The sequence below is a fragment of the Littorina saxatilis genome, linkage group LG3 (genome assembly GCF_037325665.1).
Source record: "Littorina saxatilis isolate snail1 linkage group LG3, US_GU_Lsax_2.0, whole genome shotgun sequence".
NCBI classification, from domain to species: domain Eukaryota; kingdom Metazoa; phylum Mollusca; class Gastropoda; order Littorinimorpha; family Littorinidae; genus Littorina; species Littorina saxatilis.
The window spans coordinates 11,302,255-11,323,565 of NC_090247.1; the positions used below are offsets into that span (position 1 = coordinate 11,302,255).

Consider the following 21,311-nt stretch of genomic DNA (forward strand, 5'->3'; position numbering starts at 1 on the left):
CCATTCTCACATAATACAAAATTTCAAACTTCAATGATGAAAAATACGGAAGTTATGACGAGTTTAAGGAGAGCTAATGCACTACTCTCAAATCCGACGATTTCTCTATGATTGACTAAACAGCGTGCTACCACTTTGAAGTAGACGCTACCCAGTGATCCATAACACTTACATAATTTATTTTTATAGTCTACATAGTTCATTGTCCATTCTTACATAATACAAAATTTCAAGCTTGAGTGTTGAACATTTCAGTAGTTATGACGGGTTTTAGGCGAGCTAATGCGCTACTCTCAAATCCGACAAAATCCGGCAGTGACTAAAACTGCGCGCTACCAATTTTAAGTGGACGCTACTGAGATTCATAGCTGTTATATAATTTATCTGTATGTTTCTAGTCATTCCATTGTCAGTTCTTACATTATATAGAATTTCAAACTTCAGTGATAAAATTTACGATAGCTAAGACGCGTTCTATAGGAGAGCTATCCTAAGGCCGTGGCTCCATGTCCGACAATCGTCGGATTTGAGAGTAGTGCATTAGCTCTCCTTAAACTCGTCATAACTTCCGTATTTTTCATCATTGAAGTTTGAAATTTTGTATTATGTGAGAATGGACGATGAACTAACTAGAAATATAAAAATAAAGTATATAAGTGCTATGGTTCAAGGTAGCGCGTGCTGGCGCGTGCTAGCGCGTGCTGGCGCGTAGTTTAGGCGGACCCGTTAGTGAGAACAGTCCATCCCGCGGTCATACGTGCGATTGGTTAGTCTCAGTCCTTTCCTTCAGTCTGGTCTGTCGTCTGCCCTTACCACACAACATGGCTGTAACTTGTGCGAAACTTCTGCGGACTGTCTGTCCCAAATTTCTGTTGGCCAACCGATCGGCTTGCCTAACGGCACCAGCATTTTTACCGAGCAGGCGTCAAAACTTCCTGCAGTATCAGAAAAAGAGATTCTGTTCATCTGTGCCTCGCCTCAAGAAAGAAACGTAAGTTCTCATGCACCCTTAGTTTTACTTTTACAGTAAGTGTGTACTGACATTCATTGACTTCTGTATTAGTATTACTAAACCAAGTTTTCATCAGAAGTGTAAGAAGAATCTTTTATCGATTTGATGCTTTTATTTTAATTTTACAGTGATTTTGAGCGTGCAATACGACTACACGTACAGAATGTGAAGATGGGATACATTTAACTTTTTTTATTTTGAAGTATGTATAGTTCTGAGACCAATGTGATCTTGAAAAGTAGAATGCTCTTGACACTACATGTATTAACAGTAACACTGCTGCTGGCATGAAGATTAGAATCTATCAGTCATGTCACATCTTATCATACATACATCATGTCACTGTATCAAGATACAGCGTGTCTATGGCTTGCTGAATGAGTGCCATGATTCTACTAAATATGGCATACATACATGTATGTATTTAAATACACCATGAGCAGAACATGTTTAATAATTTTCATTTAAATTTGTTCAGGTAATTCAGGAGAGGCGGTCTTTATTAGCTCAACTAAAAATAATACAGGCAAATCCAGCTAACTCACAAACGGTTAAGTCAAAAATTCGCTTAGCACACAAAGAAATTCTGGTCCGGAATTGTCCCTCTTTATCTATGTGTACAAAGTACCCTGAGCTCGAAATGGGATTTCTCTTACGTAAGTCGAAAGACGGATAGCACACAACAGAAAGTCAGTCCCAAAGACAAAGTTTACTCTATATTTACTACAGCAACTCGAAACACGAAACTTGGCGTCTCACACTAGCGCATTGTGTAACCTTATTCCCTTCTTCTCTACACGGACGCCACACCGCGGCACGCAATAAAGTATGAACTGAAGTTAGGAGGGGGCGAGGAGTAAGGAGGGGGCGAGAATAAATAAATAAAAGATTGGCCGTAAAAGATTAACTGATTTGAATCTGATCTGAAAGCAGTTACTTTTGAAGATATAACAGAATTTAAACAAAGATGTCGGAACATAATTCTGTCATGGCAATTATAACTTCAGACACATGATGCATCATTGCATGCACTGACCAAGAATTTAGTCCCAGTGGTATAGGTAGAATCTATCACTCTTGCTCCATCTTGTTCGTCCTGTTTGTATTGTTTCGTCGGGGCCCAGTTGCTGCGCTAGGTAGCGCTGGGTGGTAGACTAACCCCTCAGCCCAGGGCCTGAAATCAGGCGCCACGGCAAATAGCAAAAAGCAATAGCTTGCCTACCAACCCACCACTGTTTTGATTTTCGTAGGGGCACTATCCACTTTAGGCCTAAAAAAAAAATAGGTGTGGTTACGGTAACCCGACCTACCCTATTTTTAGGGGCCGACCCTATAACTTTTTTTTACATTTGTCAAAAAAAACCGAGTGCAGAAAACGCAATGAAAGCTAAAGCGCTCGAGTCGCACACTTATTTCCCTGTCAAGTAGGTTTAATTTGTACACATTAGAAAAAAAAGTTTAAAAAAAAAAAGGTGATTGCCTACCTTCCTACCCTATATTTTTTGGCTATGTTACCTTAACCACACCTATTTTTTTTTTTTTTGCCTTATCTTTCACTCTAGGGAAATTAGGCGCACCAACCAAAATGAGGATCGTTGCCCTGTAAAGGAATTTCCTCATGAACGTGATGAAGAAGAAGAAGACGGTATACTTAATAAAATAATCATAAAGTCATCATTTCAAAATGGAGCTCACCCGTTTCTGGCTTGTAATACTATAACATCTTGTTTTGGAGAAAAAAATCTAACATGGCAATTGCTATTCCGAGTGTATACAGGATCGATAGATAGGTCTGTATACACTCTGGCAATGAAAAGCTCTGTTACAACTCTAAGCCAATAAAATGCCCCCTTACAAGTCGTTAGGAAGTAGCCAATGAAAAATCAATCTGAGGTATTGACTTCCACCATCTCTTTTTCAAAGTGTATACAGGGCTGGCAATGATATACTCACATGGTATGCAACCATTTCTAGGTCGATACACACTCCAAGTGTGTTCCAAACTCCGACAATAAACTGCCGTGTAGCATCAGTTTTGTGTGTGTGTTTGTCCCTAACGTACTTGGATACTATGAATCAAAAATGTACTACGTTCCTTCGCAAGATGGCGTTGTATGATACTCCGAGTGTTGATGCGATTGTCTAGTCTTTTATGCACACTCCGAGAATGCAATCAACCTTATAGCAAAGGCCATGCAGCATCAGATTGTTTGAAGTCTGATAATCATGCAACTGCTCTGCGTTGCTATCGCAAAGTGGCGTCGAATGGCAGATTCGCTTTGCGACCGGTAGTTAAACGTCGGAGTGTATACAGGGGTCGAATCTTGTATACACTCCGAGTGCATATATATATATGTCTAGCCGGTGCTAAATCTAAATTTAAGATCAGTTCAAAGTAAGGAAAGACTGCAAAACTAATTGCTGATCAATGCATGAATTCCTCAGAGATGCGGTTAAAATCAAGGCATCAGATTTTAATTCTGCTGAATTAAATACACTTTTGTTGATGAAATTATTTTGTTTTGATGTTTATTTCGTACACTGATATTGTATCATTCTTTTTTTGGGGGTTTCGTGGTAGTTTTATGAATGTGCAGTAGAAAAAGCATGCTCAAAATACTAGTTTTGTATGAAATACAATACTTTTATTCAATTATAATCTTCTCAATGGCATGGTGGCTAATCACAGGTATATTATATGTTTTGACAATTGTACTATGATTATTTTCAGGGTAGTGTTATATTTCGTGGAGGGAGATGGGAGGAGAGTTGAGGTTACTGCCTGTGTGGGGGATTCACTTCTTGATGTAGCCATTAAGAATGACGTTGAATTGGAAGGTATTCTTTCATCCCGTGTGTCTCCAGTTTGCTTTGTTTACCTTTCACACACTGCTGCACACTGCTGACAATGGGTTATGTTGACACGAACATGGAAGGGAGCTGACTCCATTGACGTGACCCTTACCACTGGCCTCCGCCTTTCTTTTCAAAGTATGGTCTGAAAATACTGCTGCCCCCATTTCTTTGCTCATGAATGCATATAATCTATTCACTGACTTAGCCTTTATTTTCTTTATTACCCCCCGCGGGTTAGGGGGAAGAATTTACCCGATGCTCCCCAGCATGTCGTAAGAGGCGACTAACGAATTCTGTTTCTCCTTTTACCCTTGTTAAGTGTTTCTTGTATAGAATATAGTCAATTTTTGTAAAGATTTTAGTCAAGCAGTACGTAAGAAATGTTAAGTCCTTTGTACTGGAAACTTGCATTTTCCCAGTAAGGTAATATATTGTACTACGTTGCAAGCCCCTGGAGCAAACTTTTGATTAGTGCTTTTGTGAACAAGAAACAATTGACAAGTGGCTCTATCCCATCTCCCCCCTTTCCCCGTCGCGATATAACCTTCGTGGTTGAAAACTACGTTAAACACCAAATAAAGAAAGAAAGAAAGAATTTTCTTTATTTCATTTTCAATTTACTCCCCAGAGTTCAAAGAAAATGTAAGGTCAAGGTGAAAGTAAGGAGATATTTTTGATACGTAAAACCTTGACTACTCCCTCATCTTTTTGACAAGAAGCAAAACATTGATATTCATGCAGCCGCGACCTTTGGACACCTGACACCTGACAGGGATGGCCAAATCTCAAAATTTAACTCACCCTGTAAGTTGTAACATGTACCCACCCACAAAGTACATGAGTGTAGCCCTGTACAAACACATCACTAGTGTACATCAATCAATGAACCCCTGCGACATGCACACACCCACTTTAATTACATCAGTATAGCTCTGTGAAAATACTAAGTACATCAGTGTACCCCTGAAACATGCACACACCCACTAATTACATCAGTAGAGCCCTGTGAAAAATACCTCACAAAGTACATCAATGTACCCCTCTAACATGCACACACCCACTTCAATTAAGTATCAGTATAGCCTTGTGAAAACACTTCACTAACTACATCAGTGTACCCCTCTAACATGCACACACCCACTTCAATTAAGTATCAATATAGCCCTGTGAAAACACCTCACTAACTACATCAGTGTACCCCTCTAACATGCACACACCCACTTCAATTAAGTATCAGTATAGCCTTGTGAAAACACCTCACTTAAACTACATCAGTGTACCCCTCTAACATGAACCCACCCACTTCAATTAAGTATCAGTATAGCCCTGTGAAAACACCTCACTAACTACATCAGTGTACCCCTCTAACATGAACCCACCCACTTCAAATAAGTATCAGTATAGCCTTGTGAAAACACCTCACTAACTACATCAGTGTACCCCTCTAACATGCACACACCCACTTCAATTAAGTATCAGTATAGCCCTGTGAAAACACCTCACTAACTACATCAGTGTACCCCTCTAACATGAACCCACCCACTTCAAATAAGTATCAGTATAGCCTTGTGAAAACACCTCACTAACTACATCAGTGTACCCCTCTAACATGCACACACCCACTTCAGTTAAGTATCAGTATAGCCCTGTGAAAACACCTCACTAACTACATCAGTGTACCCCTCTAACATGAACCCACCCACTTCAAATAAGTATCAGTATGGCCCTGTGAAAACACCTCACTAACTACATCAGTGTACCCCTCTAACATGCACACACCCACTTCAATTAAGTATCAGTATAGCCCTGTGAAAACACTTCACTAACTACATCAGTGTACCCCCTAACATGCACAACTCCACTTCAATTAAGATGGTCAAATCTCACAGTTTTAACTTGCCAACCGGGTGAGTATAACTACAATAAAGTCACTAGCCCGGCTGAATGTTTGCTGCCCCAGTACAATTGTTATATACCACAGTTGATCTGCAGTATTTATAGCTTTAAAATTCGATATTACAATCAAAAGTGTTGCATTGACCATCATTTTCACTGACCAGCCGGGCGAGTTGCCTGCAGGCGGTTTCTACTAGCCCAGCGGATTTTTTAGTCGCCCCTGGTGATCAGGCAGACAATTCGCCCATCCCTGACAAAAGTAGAGTGAGATGGTGCATGTCCGTGTCACCGTCAGCATAATCCCAGCAGTGTGTGCAGTGAAAGACTTGTTGTTGTGTCTGAGGTTATATTACGCTACCCTGCATATGATTATGATATGGTAAATATCACTGACTGTGTGGCGTCGTTGCTGTGTGTTTTCAGAGTGACCTTGACTTTTCTCATGCCAGATGGGGAAAGGATTGAAACCCCAGCCAAAGTGGGAGACAACTTGCTTGATGTTGTCATAGAGAACGATGTCGACATTGATGGCTTTGGTCAGTAGCTCAGCGACATTTATACAAATGTAGTCAGTCTGTACTGTTTATTAAGGGCCTTGCTGTAAGGTGCAAGGAATGATATGAAGACCACTAACACACTATAGTATAACACTTACTCTTTCTGTAGAATAGCTCTGCACTCATGTTGTAAGAACGCACTGCACTCGTACCTAGTAGAATAGTATTTCATTGTTAAACAACATTTAGTACTCTTTCACTCTTTGACTGCAATTCATGTTCCTTATCTGGTCAAACATGTCATTTGTAATTTCAGTATAAGTTAAAGGTGGTGTACAGCTTTGGAGAAGAAAAAAATATATATAAAATGAGCATGCACACTTGTTGTCATAATTCACTCCACATGGTTTTTTTTAGCTGCGCAAAAATCTTCAAATACCAAAGATCGGAAACAAAAATACCACCTATGGGATCCATTTTTCAATGGTTTGAACCAAAATTTCCAGTCTCATAACATTTGAAATATTTGTATGCCATCTATATTTGTTATCATGGTCCTGGAGAAAAAAATATTTCTTACATTTTGTCTGTTTACAACTAAAATGCACCCCAAAAAAGAAACTTTGAAAGCTTAAAGAATGACGTTCCACAGTACTTGTGAGAGTTAAGAGCAGCAAGTAATTATGATAGTGAACGATGAAAAGAATTCCACAACAAGCACTTACTTTCTGTATCCTTATCAGTATGTGACTATTTGATTTTGCTTTACGCCAAGTCCACTGTAAACAATCACAAGATGCGAATTAACGTCTGCAATTATCAAACTTAAACTTCAAGCAACACAATTTCGTTTTGCCAAGAGACCCCCTTGGCATTAGTGACGTCAAATGTTCAAAAACATTGCCTCTTTTTTTCTTCTCCAAAATATGTCATGTTTGACTGGTAAAACTACATTGGGGTGTGCACGTTAAAGATCCCACGATTGACAAAAGGGTCTTTCCTGGCAAAATTGTATAGGCATAGATAAAAATGTCCACCAAAATACCCGTGTGACTTGGAATAATAGGCCATGAAAAGTAGGATATGCGCCGAAATGGCTGCGATCTGCTGGCCGATGTGAATGCATGATGTGTTGTGTAAAAAAAATTCCATCTCACACGGCATAAATAAATCCCTGCGCCTTGAATAAAAATTGAAAGAAAAAAAAATTCCCTGCGCTTAGAACTGTACCCACGGAATACGCGCGATATAAGCCTCATATTGATTGATTGATTGATAAAATAGAAGCGGAGAATTATGCAACTAAATGGTCGGACTACGTACTTTAAAGCGCAGCCCTACCTACCACACACATTGTTAACAAGACTTCCTGAGTCCCCATATGAGATGTGAATATAGACCTGGTGCTGAGTCCAAAAACAATAACACACACATTACCGCAAAAAGAGTGTACTTAATAAATTACACCATGATTTGTACGTAACTCACCTTGGAAATCTCTTGCAACTTTTTTTGTTTATTCGGCACTGAGGGGGTCGAGGCTGTGAGTGCCCCACCAAACAATAAAAAATCTTGGGATTCTCAATGTGAGTTAAAAAAAATAATATTGTGTAATCTGTATGGCACTGTCAATATAGAATTTCATTGTATAACAGCAAGCATGTCGCTATGAATACAGTGGGTCCCCCGTTTTCAGACCACCAAAACGGGCGGGGATATAGCTCAGTCGGTAGCGCGCTGGATTTGTATCCAGTTGGCCGCTGTTAGCGTGAGTTCGTCCCCACGTTCGGTGAGAGATTTATTTCTCAGAGTCAACTTTGTGTGCACTCTCCTCGGTGTCCGAACACCCCCGTGTGTACACGCAAGCACAAGACCAAGTGCGAACGAAAAAGATCCTGTAATCCATGTCAGAGTTCGGTGGGTTATAGAAACACGAAAATACCCAGCATGCTTCCTCCGAAAGCGGCGTATGGCTGCCTAAATGGCGGGGTAAAAAACGGTCATACACGTAAAATTTCACTCGTGCAAAAAACACGAGTGTACATGGGAGTTTCAGCCCATGAACGCAGAAGAAGAAGAAGACCACCAAAAATCTTTTAAAAAAATCATGTTTTAGAAAGGGGGGAGTCTTAACAAAAGGGGGTCAATTTACAGAGGTAGTAAACAAAATATCGTAGAAAACTGGGTCATAAAAGGGAGGGAGTTTTAAGGGGGGGGGGGGGGGGGGGGGGTCGTAAAAGGGGGCTTCCATTGTATGGCATTTTATCGTATAACAGCATGTCGCTATAATCAATATAGCCTTTCATTGTATAAAAGCATGTCGTTGTCAATATAGCATTTTATTGTATAAGAGCATGTTGTTGTCAATATAGCATTTCATTGTATAAAAGCATGTCGTTGTCAATATAGCCTTTCATTGTATAAAAGCATGTCGTTGTCAATATAGCATTTCATTGTATAAAAGCATGTCGTTGTCAATATAGCATTTCATTGTATAAAAGCACAGTCGTTGTCAATATAGCATTTTATTGTATAAAAGCATGTCGTTGTCAATATAGCATTTCATTGTACATGTTTAACAGCATGACATTGTAAGTATCAATTTAGCATTTCATTGTATAACAAGCATGGGGGCACTTTGTAAAAAAAGAAATGCCTTGAAATCATAAAATATGGTTGTTACGCGACAGACAAGAGGCGTAATGACAAGATCAATGCTAAACGTTAATTCTTCAGCCACAGTCAGGGATTTAAATGCAGAAATAAAGGCGTTTAATTATTAATGGTCACTCACTGAATGTGTTTGCAAGCTTACTGTTTTTAAATGCATCTTTGTTTTTAAGTCTATTTGATCAATAGTTAACCTTGTGTTTCCTTTGACCTTGGCAGCAAGAGTCCACAGACTGCTTCACTAGGGTAGTACAGTAGAACCCCCTTTTAAGCCCCCCCCCCCCCCCCCCCCCCCAATTCAAGACTCCCTCACCCCCCGCGGGTTAGGGGGAAGAATTTACCCGATGCTCCCCAGCATGTCGTAAGAGGCGACTAACGGATTCTGTTTCTCCTTTTACCCTTGTTAAGTGTTTCTTGTATAGAATATAGTCAATTTTTGTAAAGATTTTAGTCAAGCAGTATGGTAAGAAATGTTAAGTCCTTTGTACTGGAAACTTGCATTCTCCCAGTAAGGTAATATATTGTACTACGTTGCAAGCCCCTGGAGCAAATTTTTGATTAGTGCTTTTGTGAACAAGAAACAATTGACAAGTGGCTCTATTCCCTCTCCCCCCTTTCCCCGTCGCGATATAACCTTCGTGGTTGAAAACGACGTTAAACACCAAAGAAAGAAAGAAAGACTCCCTCCTTTTTAAGACCCGATTTTCTCAGATTTTAGGAGGTCTTAAAAGGGGGGTTCCACTGTTGCTGCACTAAATGTCTTTCCTTTGGCCATGGCAGCAAGTGTCCTCAAGTCAAGTGGTTGAATCTCATGCTGGTTTGGTTCAGGCAACATGCTCCACTGACAAAGTAATTTGCGGGGCTGCACTCTGCTCATTTCTTAGATTCAATGTCATGTGCATTGCACTGCTGACTTACTTAGTCACTTCTGCTCTTTGTTTTGTTTTGTTTCCTATGTCTGTTTAACTATTTGCACTGGGGACACAAGGGAAAGTAGTGCATTTAACAAACAAGTTACCAAGCACTTTGAACACAACATGCCTGGCAGTTGTGGATCAACAAATGTGTGTACAGCTGAGATTATTGATTTGTGGATTTGGCCCTGGTGTCAGGTGTTAGGGCCCTGGTGCCTGCTGTGTGTGTGTGTGTGTGTGTGTGTGTGTGTGTGTGTGTGTGTGTGGCACCCATCATCTGACCATTGTTACTGTGTGTGTGTGGCACCCATCATCTGACCATTGTTACTGTGTGTGTGTGGCACCCATCATCTGACCATTGTTACTGTGTGTGTGTGGCACCCATCATCTGACCATCGTTACTGTGTGTGTGTGGCACCCATCATCTGACCATTGTTACTGTGTGTGTGTGGCACCCATCATCTGACCATTGTTACTGTGTGTGTGTGTGGCACCCATCATCTGACCATTGTTACTGTGTGTGTGTGTGGCACCCATCATCTGACCATTGTTACTGTGTGTGTGTGTGGCACCCATCATCTGACCATTGTTACTGTGTGTGTGTGGCACCCATCATCTGACCATTGTTACTGTGTGTGTGTGTGTGGCACCCATCATCTGACCATTGTTACTGTGTGTGTGTGTGTGGCACCCATCATCTGACCATTGTTACTGTGTGTGTGTGTGGCACCCATCATCTGACCATTGTTACTGTGTGTGTGTGGCACCCATCATCTGACCATTGTTACTGTGTGTGTGTGTGGCACCCATCATCTGACCATTGTTACTGTGTGTGTGTGGCACCCATCATCTGACCATTGTTACTGTGTGTGTGTGGCACCCATCATCTGACCATTGTTACTGTGTGTGTGTGTGGCACCCATCATCTGACCATTGTTACTGTGTGTGTGTGGCACCCATCATCTGACCATTGTTACTGTGTGTGTGTGGCACCCATCATCTGACCATTGTTACTGTGTGTGTGTGTGGCACCCATCATCTGACCATTGTTACTGTGTGTGTGTGTGGCACCCATCATCTGACCATTGTTACTGTGTGTGTGTGTGGCACCCATCATCTGACCATTGTCACTGTGTGTGTGTGGCACCCATCATCTGACCATTGTTACTGTGTGTGTGTGTGTGTGTGGCACCCATCATCTGACCATTGTTACTGTGTGTGTGTGTGGCACCCATCATCTGACCATTGTTACTGTGTGTGTGTGTGGCACCCATCATCTGACCATTGTTACTGTGTGTGTGTGTGGCACCCATCATCTGACCATTGTTACTGTGTGTGTGTGGCACCCATCATCTGACCATTGTCACTGTGTGTGTGTGGCACCCATCATCTGACCATCGTTACTGTGTGTGTGTGTGGCACCCATCATCTGACCATTGTTACTGTGTGTGTGTGTGTGTGTGTGTGTGGCACCCATCATCTGACCATTGTTACTGTGTGTGTGTGTGGCACCCATCATCTGACCATCGTTACTGTGTGTGTGTGTGTGTGTGTGTGGCACCCATCATCTGACCATTGTTACTGTGTGTGTGTGGCACCCATCATCTGACCATTGTCACTGTGTGTGTGTGTGGCACCCATCATCTGACCATTGTTACTGTGTGTGTGTGGCACCCATCATCTGACCATTGTCACTGTGTGTGTGTGTGGCACCCATCATCTGACCATTGTTACTGTGTGTGTGTGGCACCCATCATCTGACCATTGTTACTGTGTGTGTGTGGCACCCATCATCTGACCATCGTTACTGTGTGTGTGTGGCACCCATCATCTGACCATTGTTACTGTGTGTGTGTGGCACCCATCATCTGACCATCGTTACTGTGTGTGTGTGGCACCCATCATCTGACCATTGTTACTGTGTGTGTGTGGCACCCATCATCTGACCATTGTTACTGTGTGTGTGTGTGGCACCCATCATCTGACCATTGTTACTGTGTGTGTGTGTGGCACCCATCATCTGACCATTGTTACTGTGTGTGTGTGTGACACCCATCATCTGACCATTGTTACTGTGTGTGTGTGTGGCACCCATCATCTGACCATTGTTACTGTGTGTGTGTGTGGCACCCATCATCTGACCATTGTTACTGTGTGTGTGTGTGACACCCATCATCTGACCATTGTTACTGTGTGTGTGTGTGGCACCCATCATCTGACCATTGTTACTGTGTGTGTGTGTGACACCCATCATCTGACCATCGTTACTGTGTGTGTGTGGCACCCATCATCTGACCATTGTTACTGTGTGTGTGTGACACCCATCATCTGACCATTGTTACTGTGTGTGTGTGTGACACCCATCATCTGACCATTGTTACTGTGTGTGTGTGTGACACCCATCATCTGACCATTGTTACTGTGTGTGTGTGTGGCACCCATCATCTGACCATTGTTACTGTGTGTGTGTGTGACACCCATCATCTGACCATCGTTACTGTGTGTGTGTGGCACCCATCATCTGACCATTGTTACTGTGTGTGTGTGTGGCACCCATCATCTGACCATTGTTACTGTGTGTGTGTGTGGCACCCATCATCTGACCATTGTTACTGTGTGTGTGTGTGACACCCATCATCTGACCATTGTTACTGTGTGTGTGTGTGGCACCCATCATCTGACCATTGTTACTGTGTGTGTGTGTGACACCCATCATCTGACCATTGTTACTGTGTGTGTGTGTGGCACCCATCATCTGACCATTGTTACTGTGTGTGTGTGTGACACCCATCATCTGACCATTGTTACTGTGTGTGTGTGTGACACCCATCATCTGACCATCGTTACTGTGTGTGTGTGTGACACCCATCATCTGACCATCGTTACTGTGTGTGTGTGTGACACCCATCATCTGACCATTGTTACTGTGTGTGTGTGTGTGTGGCACCCATCATCTGACCATTGTTACTGTGTGTGTGTGTGTGTGTGTGTGTGTGTGTGTGTGGCACCCATCATCTGACCATCGTTACTGTGTGTGTGTGGCACCCATCATCTGACCATCGTTACTGTGTGTGTGTGGCACCCATCATCTGACCATCGTTACTGTGTGTGTGTGTGTGTGACACCCATCATCTGACCATCGTTACTGTGTGTGTGTGGCACCCATCATCTGACCATCGTTACTGTGTGTGTGGCACCCATCATCTGACCATCGTTACTGTGTGTGTGTGTGGCACCCATCATCTGACCATCGTTACTGTGTGTGTGTGTGTGTGTGTGTGTGTGTGTGTGTGTGTGTGTGTGGCACCCATCATCTGACCATCGTTACTGTGTGTGTGTGTGTGTGTGTGTGTGTGTGTGTGTGGCACCCATCATCTGACCATTGTTACTGTGTGTGTGTGTGTGTGTGTGTGTGTGTGTGTGTGTGTGTGTGTGACACCCATCATCTGACCATCGTTACTGTGTGTGTGTGTGGCACCCATCATCTGACCATCGTTACTGTGTGTGTGTGTGTGTGTGTGTGTGTGTGTGTGTGTGTGTGTGTGTGGCACCCATCATCTGACCATTGTTACTGTGTGTGTGTGTGTGTGTGTGTGTGTGTGTGTGTGTGGCACCCATCATCTGACCATTGTTACTGTGTGTGTGTGTGTGTGTGTGTGTGTGTGTGTGTGTGTGTGTGTGTGTGTGTGGCACCCATCATCTGACCATTGTTACTCTGTGTGTGTGTGTGTGTGTGTGTGTGTGTGTGTGTGTGTGTGTGTGTGTGTGTGTGAGAGACACCCATCATCTGACCTCTGTCCCTGTTCTGTGCTGTGGGGGAGGAGGACACCCATCATCTGACCTCTGTCCCTGTTCTGTGCTGTGGGGGAGGAGGACACCCATCATCTGACCTCTGTCCCTGTTCTGTGCTGTGGGGGAGGAGGACACCCATCATCTGACCTCTGTCCCTGTTCTGTGTGCGTGGGGGAGGGGGCACCACATGTCTGACCTCTGTCACTGTTCTGTGTGTGTGTGAGTCTGTGACACCCATTATCTGACCTCTGTCCCTTTTCTGTGTGTGTGGGGGAGGGGGACACCCATTGTCTGACCTCTGTCACTGTTCTGTGTGTGGGGGGAGGGGGGGGCACCCATTGTCTGACCTCTGTCGCTGTTCTGTGTGTGGGGGGGGGAGGGGGACACCCATTGTCTGACCTCTGTCGCTGTTCTGTGTGTGGGGGGGAGGGCGACACCCATTGTCTGACCTCTGTCGCTGTTCTGTGTGTGGGGGGGAGGGCGACACCCATTGTCTGACCTCTGTCGCTGTTCTGTGTGCGTGGGGGAGGGGGGCACCCATTGTCTGACCTCTGTCGCTGTTCTGTGTGTGGGGGGGAGGGGGACACCCATTGTCTGACCTCTGTCGCTGTTCTGTGTGTGGGGGGGAGGGCGACACCCATTGTCTGACCTCTGTTGCTGTTCTGTGTGTGGGGGGAGGAGGACACCCATTGTCTGACCTCTGTCGCTGTTCTGTGTGTGTAGGGGAGGGTGGCACCCATTGTCTGACCTCTGTCGCTGTTCTGTGTGTGTAGGGGAGGGTGGTACCCATTGTCTGACCTCTGTCGCTGTTCTGTGTGTGTGGGGGGGGGGGGGGAGGGCGACACCCATTGTCTGACCTCTGTCGCTGTTCTGTGTGTGTAGGGGAGGGTGGTTCCCATTGTCTGACCTCTGTCGCTGTTCTGTGTGTGGGGGGGGGGGAGGGGGACACCCATTGTCTGACCTCTGTCGCTGTTCTGTGTGTGGAGGTGGACACCCATTGTCTGACCTCTGTTCTGTGTGTGTAGGAGAGGGTGGCACCCATTGTCTGACCTCTGTCGCTGTTCTGTGTGTGGAGGTGGACACCCATTGTCTGACCTCTGTTCTGTGTGTGTAGGAGAGGGGGGGGCACCCATTGTCTGACCTCTGTTCTGTGTGTGTAGGAGAGGGTGGCACCCATTGTCTGACCTCTGTCGCTGTTCTGTGTGTGGAGGTGGACACCCATTGTCTGACCTCTGTTCTGTGTGTGTAGGAGAGGGGGGGCACCCATTGTCTGACCTCTGTTCTGTGTGTGTAGGAGAGGGTGGCACCCATTGTCTGACCTCTGTTGCTGTTCTGTGTGTGGAGGTGGACACCCATTGTCTGACCTCTGTTCTGTGTGTGTAGGAGAGGGGGGCACCCATTGTCTGACCTCTGTCCCTGTTCTGTGTGTCGTGGTGGGTGGGAGGGGGGCACTTATTGTCTGACCACTGTTCTGTGTGTGTGTGTGGGGGGGGCACCCATTGTCTGACCTCTGTCCCTGTTCTGTGTGTCAGGGTGGGTGGGAGGGGGGCACTTATTGTCTGACCACTGTTCTGTGTGTGTGTGTGGGGGGGGCACCCATTGTCTGACCTCTGTCCCTGTTCTGTGTGTCAGGGTGGGTGGGAGGGGGGCACCCATTGTCTAACCTCTGTCACTGTTCTGTGTGTGTGGGGGGGGGCACCCATCTTCTGACCCCTGTTCTGTGTGTGGGGGGCACCCATTTTCTGACCTCTGCCACTGTTATGTGTGTGTGGGAGGGGGGCACCCATCTTCTAACCTGTCACTGTTCTGTGTGTGTGTGGGGGGAGGGGGCACCCATCTTCTGACCTGTCACTGTTCTGTGTGTGTGGGGGGGCACCCATCTTCTGACCTGTCACTGTTCTGTGGGGGGGGGGGGGCACCCATCTTGTGACCTCTGTCACTGTTCTGTGAGAGGGGGGAGGCGGGCACCCATCTTCTGACCCCTGTTCTGTGTGTGGGGGGAGGGGGGCACCCATTGTCTGACCCCTGTTCTGTGTGTGTGGGGGAGGGGGGCACCCATTGTCTGACCTGTCTGTGTGGGGAGGGGGGGGCACCCATCTTGTGACCTCTATCACTGTTCTGTAGTGGGGGGAGGGGGGCACCCATCTTCTGACCTCTGTTCTGTGTGTGGGGGGGAGGGGGGCACCCATTGTCTGACCTGTCACTGTTCTGTGTGAGGAGGGGGGGCACCCATCTTCTGACCCCTGTTCTGTGTGGGGGGGGGGCACCCATTTTCTGACCTCTGCCACTGTTCTGTGTGTGTGGGAGGGGGGCACCCATCTTCTAACCTGTCACTGTTCTGTGTGTGTGGGGGGAGGGGGGCACCCATCTTCTGACCTGTCACTGTTCTGTGTGTGTGTAGGGGCACTCATCTTCTGACCTGTCACTGTTCTGTGTGTGTGTAGGGGCACCCATCTTGTGACCTCTGTCACTGTTCTGTGGGAGGGGGGGAGGGGGGCACCCATCTTCTGACCCCTGTTCTGTGTGTGGGGGGAGGGGGGCACCCATTGTCTGACCCCTGTTCTGTGTGTGTGGGGGAGGGGGGCACCCATTGTCTGACCTGTCAGTGTTCTGGGTGGGGAGGGGGGGGGCACCCATCTTGCGACCTCTGTCACTGTTTTGTGGGGGGGGGGGCACCCATCTTTTGACCTGTCACTGTGTGGGGGTGAGGGGGGCACCCATCTTGGGGGCACCCATCTTGGGGGCACCCATCTTCTGACCTGTCACTGTTCTGTGTGGGGGGGGGGGGGGCACCCATCTTGTGACCTCTGTCACTGTTCTGTAGTGGGGGGAGGGGGGCACCCATCTTCTGACCTCTGTTCTGTGTGAGGAGGGGGGGCACCCATCTTGTGACCTCTGTCACTGTTTTGTGGGGGGGTGGGCACCCATCTTTTGACCTGTCACTGTTCTGTGTGTGGGGGGAGGGGGGCACCCATCTTCTGACCTCTGTCACTGTTGTGTGTGTGGGGGTGGGGGGGCACTCATCTTCTGGTCTGTCACTGTTCTGTGTGTGTGGGGGGGGGCACCCATCTTCTGGTCTGTCACTGTTCTGTGTGTGGGGGGGGGGGGGGCGGGCACCCATCTTCTGACCTGTCACTGGTGTGTGTGTGGGGGGGGGCACCCATCTTCTGACTTCTGTCACTGTTCTGTGTGGGTGTGTGTGGGAGGGAGGTGGGCACCCATCATATGATCTCTGTCATTGTTCTGTGTGTGTGATAGACAGTCCATGGACGCGTGAGGAAAAACTTGATGATAAATCTGATGATCAACATGTTGTGTGAATTTCAGGGGCGTGTGAAGGAACTCTAGCGTGCTCCACTTGCCACCTGATCCTTAAACCCGAACATTATGCGCAGCTACCTGAACCTCCCACTGACGAGGAGCTTGACATGCTCGACCTGGCCTTTGACCTGCAGGACACGTGAGTTACATAATATGGACATGAAAAAATCACTTGGTATGAACATGAACAAACCACTTCAGTAATTTAGTATGGATATAAAACCAGGCATTGGAATTGTCCCCCAAAAGGCAAATTTCCACACAAAAAAATAAAAAATTCTGCCGAAAAAGCAAAAGTGTTCGCCAAAAAATAAATGGAGATGGCAACAAAAATTTCTGTAAAACTCTTGTTCTAAACCCTGAATTTAATGGCAAACTTGGAGCTCAGATGGCACCAAATTGCACCATTTGGAGAAGAAACAAATTCCGGGGGGCATGCCCCTGGACCCCCTTTGTAAGACTAGGCGCCATCACCTTGGCGCTTCGCGCTGTCAACTTAATGCCTCATGTCTTCAATTGCTATTACTTAGAAATGTTCAGCCTTTTTACATTTAGTCACGTTTTTTTCTTTCTTTTTTTCGATAAATGTCTTTGATGGCGTCATATCCGGCTTTTCATGAAAGTTGAGGCCGCACTGTCACGCCCTCATTTTTTTATCAATTGGATTTAAATTTTGATCAAGCAGTCTTCGACGAATGCCGGACTTTGGTATTGCATTTCAGCTTGGAGGCTTGAAAATTAATTTATGAGTTTGGTAATACAAAATCGGAAAATTGTAATTAAAATTATTTTTTTATAAAACGATCCCAAAATAATTCAATCTTATTTTTCATCATTGTCTGATTTCAAAAACATATAAACATGTTATATTCGGATTAAAAACAAGCTCTGAAAATAAAAAATATGAAAATTATGATTCAAATTAAATTTCCAAAATCGATTTAAAAACAATTTCATCTTATTCCTTGTCGGTTCCTGATTCCAAAAACATATAGATATGTTATGTTTGGATTAAAAATAAGCTCAGAAAGCTCGATACAGAAAAGCGTGCTATCCTGCTCAGCTATTTAACCACTACCGCGCTATTACTGGCTTGTCAATTTCACTGCCTTTTCCACGAGCTGGACTTGCGATGCTATACGGTCTTGGTGAAAAAATGCAGTGCATTCAGTTTCATTCTGGAGGTCGACACCTTGACTAAATGTAGTAATTTTGCCTCACGCGACTTGTTTACTTCTTTCAATTCCCATGCCTGATTAAATAATCACATCAATAACTAAGAATGTACATAAAACAATCACATCCGTAACTTAGTATGAACATGCAGCAACTTTGTAACTTAGCAATGCTTTCCTTTTTATTTTTTTTATTTTGCAGAGTACATTATGTACCAGTAATTCAGATTATTACAATTGCGAAGTATGGTTGTGATATAGATACTGAAAATAATGGTTGTTTTGTTGTTGTGGTCACATGTCCCTGTTGTTTTTGAGGAAATAACGGTTCTTGTGTTGTGGTTGATAGTAGAAATAAGGGTGGTTGTGGTTGATAATGATAGTAGAAATAAGGATGGTTGTGGTTGGTAGTAGAAATAACAGTGATTGTGGTTGATTGTAGAAATAACAGTGGTTGTGGCTGATTGTAGAAATAACGGTTGTGTTGTGATTGATTGTAAAAATGACGATGGTTTTGGTTGATTGTAGAAATAACGGGTGTTTTGGTTGATTGTAGAAATAAAGAGTGTTGTGGTTGATTATAGAAATAACGGTTGTTATGTTGTGGTTAATTATTAAAATAATTCTTGCGTTGCGGTTGATAGTTGAATGAAGGGTTGTATTGTTGGGTTAATTTTGGAAATAACAATTCTTGTGTTGTGTTGATTGTAGAAATAACGGTGGTTGTGGTTGCAGGTCGCGGCTGGGCTGCCAGGTGGTGGTGACCAAGAACATGGAGGGCTGGGAGGTCAGGGTCCCAGCCGGCGTAGCAGACGCTCGCGAGCCGTCCTAATGGCTGCCAGCCGTCGTGTGAGCGTGTCACTCATACCGACTTCATTCTCTGTCGTCTCAGGATACCGTGAACAGTGCCGATCAAACAAAACTTGTGTCTGTAATCCATTGTTTAACCAGTTGTGTGTGCCAGGGACAAGTGTTCTCTGTGTGTGAAGAGAGAACATTCACATTTCTTTCTGTGTGTGTAGAGAACATTTACATTTCTTGCTAACAGAGTTGTCTCAGGATGTCAACAGAGGGATGCAGGATTTCAGATGATCTCAGGCAGGTCAAGGGTAGCTACAAAAAAACATGTATATTAAGTATTTTAATGTTAACAGAAGGGAATGTATTGATTTTTAAAAAAAAAGAATTGTATTGAGTTTAGCTCAAATGAAATATATCGATGTTAACAAAAATTAAATGTATTGATTTGAACAAAATGAAGAATTTTATTGAGTTTAGCTAAAATGAAATATATCGATGTTAACAAAAAGAAATGTATAAAAAAAAATTATCGATTGGAACAAAATGAAGTGTTTGTGTGTGTGTGGAAGGAAACGCATGGTAGTTGTTGATGTGGCTTATGTCTATACCTGGTAGCTACAGGTAAGGCCCCCCAAAAAAAGAGGTCTGTTTACGGTAACATAGGCCAAAAACATAGGGTCGGTAGGTCGGGATTTTTATTTTTAAAATTTTTTTTTCTCCAAAAAACCATATTTTTACGTTATTTTGCACGAAAAAAACCAAAAGATTTTTTTTTTTTTTTTTTTTTCCCCAAATGCCAAAAAAAAGTCTAGGGTCGCGCGAAAAAAATAGGGTCGGTCGGGTTACCGTAAACAGACCTTTTTTTTTTTTTTGGCCTAATGAGCACTGCACACATTCTGCTGAGCTGCAATATTCACAACAAAGTTTACTGGTTGAACACATTCTACACAAGCAATATTCACAGCTAAGTACAGTAAGTACAGCTAAGTACAGGTTGCTCAGATTCTACAGAAGCAGACCATTCACAACAAAGGGAAAAAGAAATTGCTAGTTGATATGGATACTTGTGGTAACTGCCAGTTTCATCATTCACTTTGTTATCTGCCAGTTCTTGATTATATTCAGTGTGGTATCTGCTTGTTTCATCATTCAGTGTGGTATCTGCCAGAATATAGACTTCTGGCTGGAGCTGTGTCAAATGGAAACACTTGATTATATAGGCAGACTTTGAGAAGTATGAATTAATTAGTCTTCAAGCCAGTGTAGCGTATGCATGTGTGTGTGTGTGTGTGTGTGTGTGTGTGTGTGTGTGTGTGTGTGTGTGTGTGTGTGTGTGTGTGTGTGTGTGTGTGTGTGTGTGTGTGTGTGTGTGTGTGTGTGTGTGTGTGTGTGTGTCTTGATGTTGAGAGACAGTGACTGCAGGCTCTGGGACTGGCATTCACCAGATAGAGACATTCATTCTTCTCCAGGCTGTACATTTTCCAAACAAAATATTCTTCTTGGAAAGTGCCAGTCACTTTTTCTTAGAATAGAATTAAATTTCTCTGTGATTACAATTAATTTTACAAGCAAAAATTGTTCATAAACAAAATATGAAAAAAGCTATTAAGTGTCTTTCACAATATTTATTTATTTCAATTCAATATTTTCATTTTACAGGGATACTATTGATTCATCTGTTTATAATTCTTTTCTAAAAAAAATTAACTGGCACCAGAGACACAAATATAATATGTATGTCTCTGCTGGCACTTTCCCAGAAGAATATTTTGTTTGGAAAAGCTAAAAGGGGTAATTTGGGGGTAGTTTAACAGGCATAACTGAAGAATCCAGGGAATCCACTGTATTTTGATCTAGACGCACACGGTACGATTTTCTCCAAAATGCACTTAATTATGTCAATTCATTAAATCAAAGTGAGTGAATGTGCTTCAGGGCAACGCTTCTCTCAGAAAACAAAAAGTAATTCCTGGGGGCACACACACACACACACAAACAAGGGAATGAACTCTGTGGAAATAATCCAACCTAACCCTCAATTATATAAGAGTGCTTGTTCTTTACCTATTTTAGGTCATTTAATTAAGCTTTTAAAACACTTGCTTTTACAAAGTGAAGGCATGCAATCCTCCTGTGCGGTAACATTATTCATTACACAGAATCTTATAGTAGAAGTTTGAATAATTTACCGTCCAACATAGTCACATCAGGAACATTTAATATTTTCAAAAATTCTCTGGATAGATATTGGAAACAATTTGTGTTTGAGGTTGATTTGAACCTTTAAATTTGTTTATAAGAAAGCATGCCAGAAATGAACGCTCTACACTAATAAAATAAAATGAAGAACGAGTGTTTTTATTACAAACAATCATCA

General features: G+C 43.8%; 1 protein-coding gene across 1 annotated transcript; it reads left to right on the top strand.

Moving 5' to 3' along the window:
• Positions 1-755: 755 nt before the first annotated feature.
• LOC138961597 (adrenodoxin-like) lies at positions 756-19,319 on the top strand. The gene is made up of 4 exons (XM_070333256.1): positions 756-991; positions 6,188-6,300; positions 16,965-17,097; positions 18,869-19,319. The coding sequence occupies exons 1-4, from the start codon at positions 822-824 to the stop codon at positions 18,963-18,965; spliced, it is 513 nt and encodes a 170-aa protein (XP_070189357.1). The 5' UTR covers positions 756-821; the 3' UTR covers positions 18,966-19,319.
• The last annotated feature ends 1,992 nt before the right edge of the window (positions 19,320-21,311 follow it).

Excerpts from the sequence above, each read along its gene's own strand:
- LOC138961597 (XM_070333256.1), top strand. The coding sequence starts at position 822 with ATGGCTGTAACTTGTGCGAAACTTCTGCGGACTGTCTGTCCCAAATTT. Across the intron at positions 992-6,187 it reads CCTCGCCTCAAGAAAGAAAC|AGTGACCTTGACTTTTCTCA; the intron begins GTAAGTTCTCAT and ends GTGTGTTTTCAG. Across the intron at positions 17,098-18,868 it reads GCCTTTGACCTGCAGGACAC|GTCGCGGCTGGGCTGCCAGG; the intron begins GTGAGTTACATA and ends TTGTGGTTGCAG.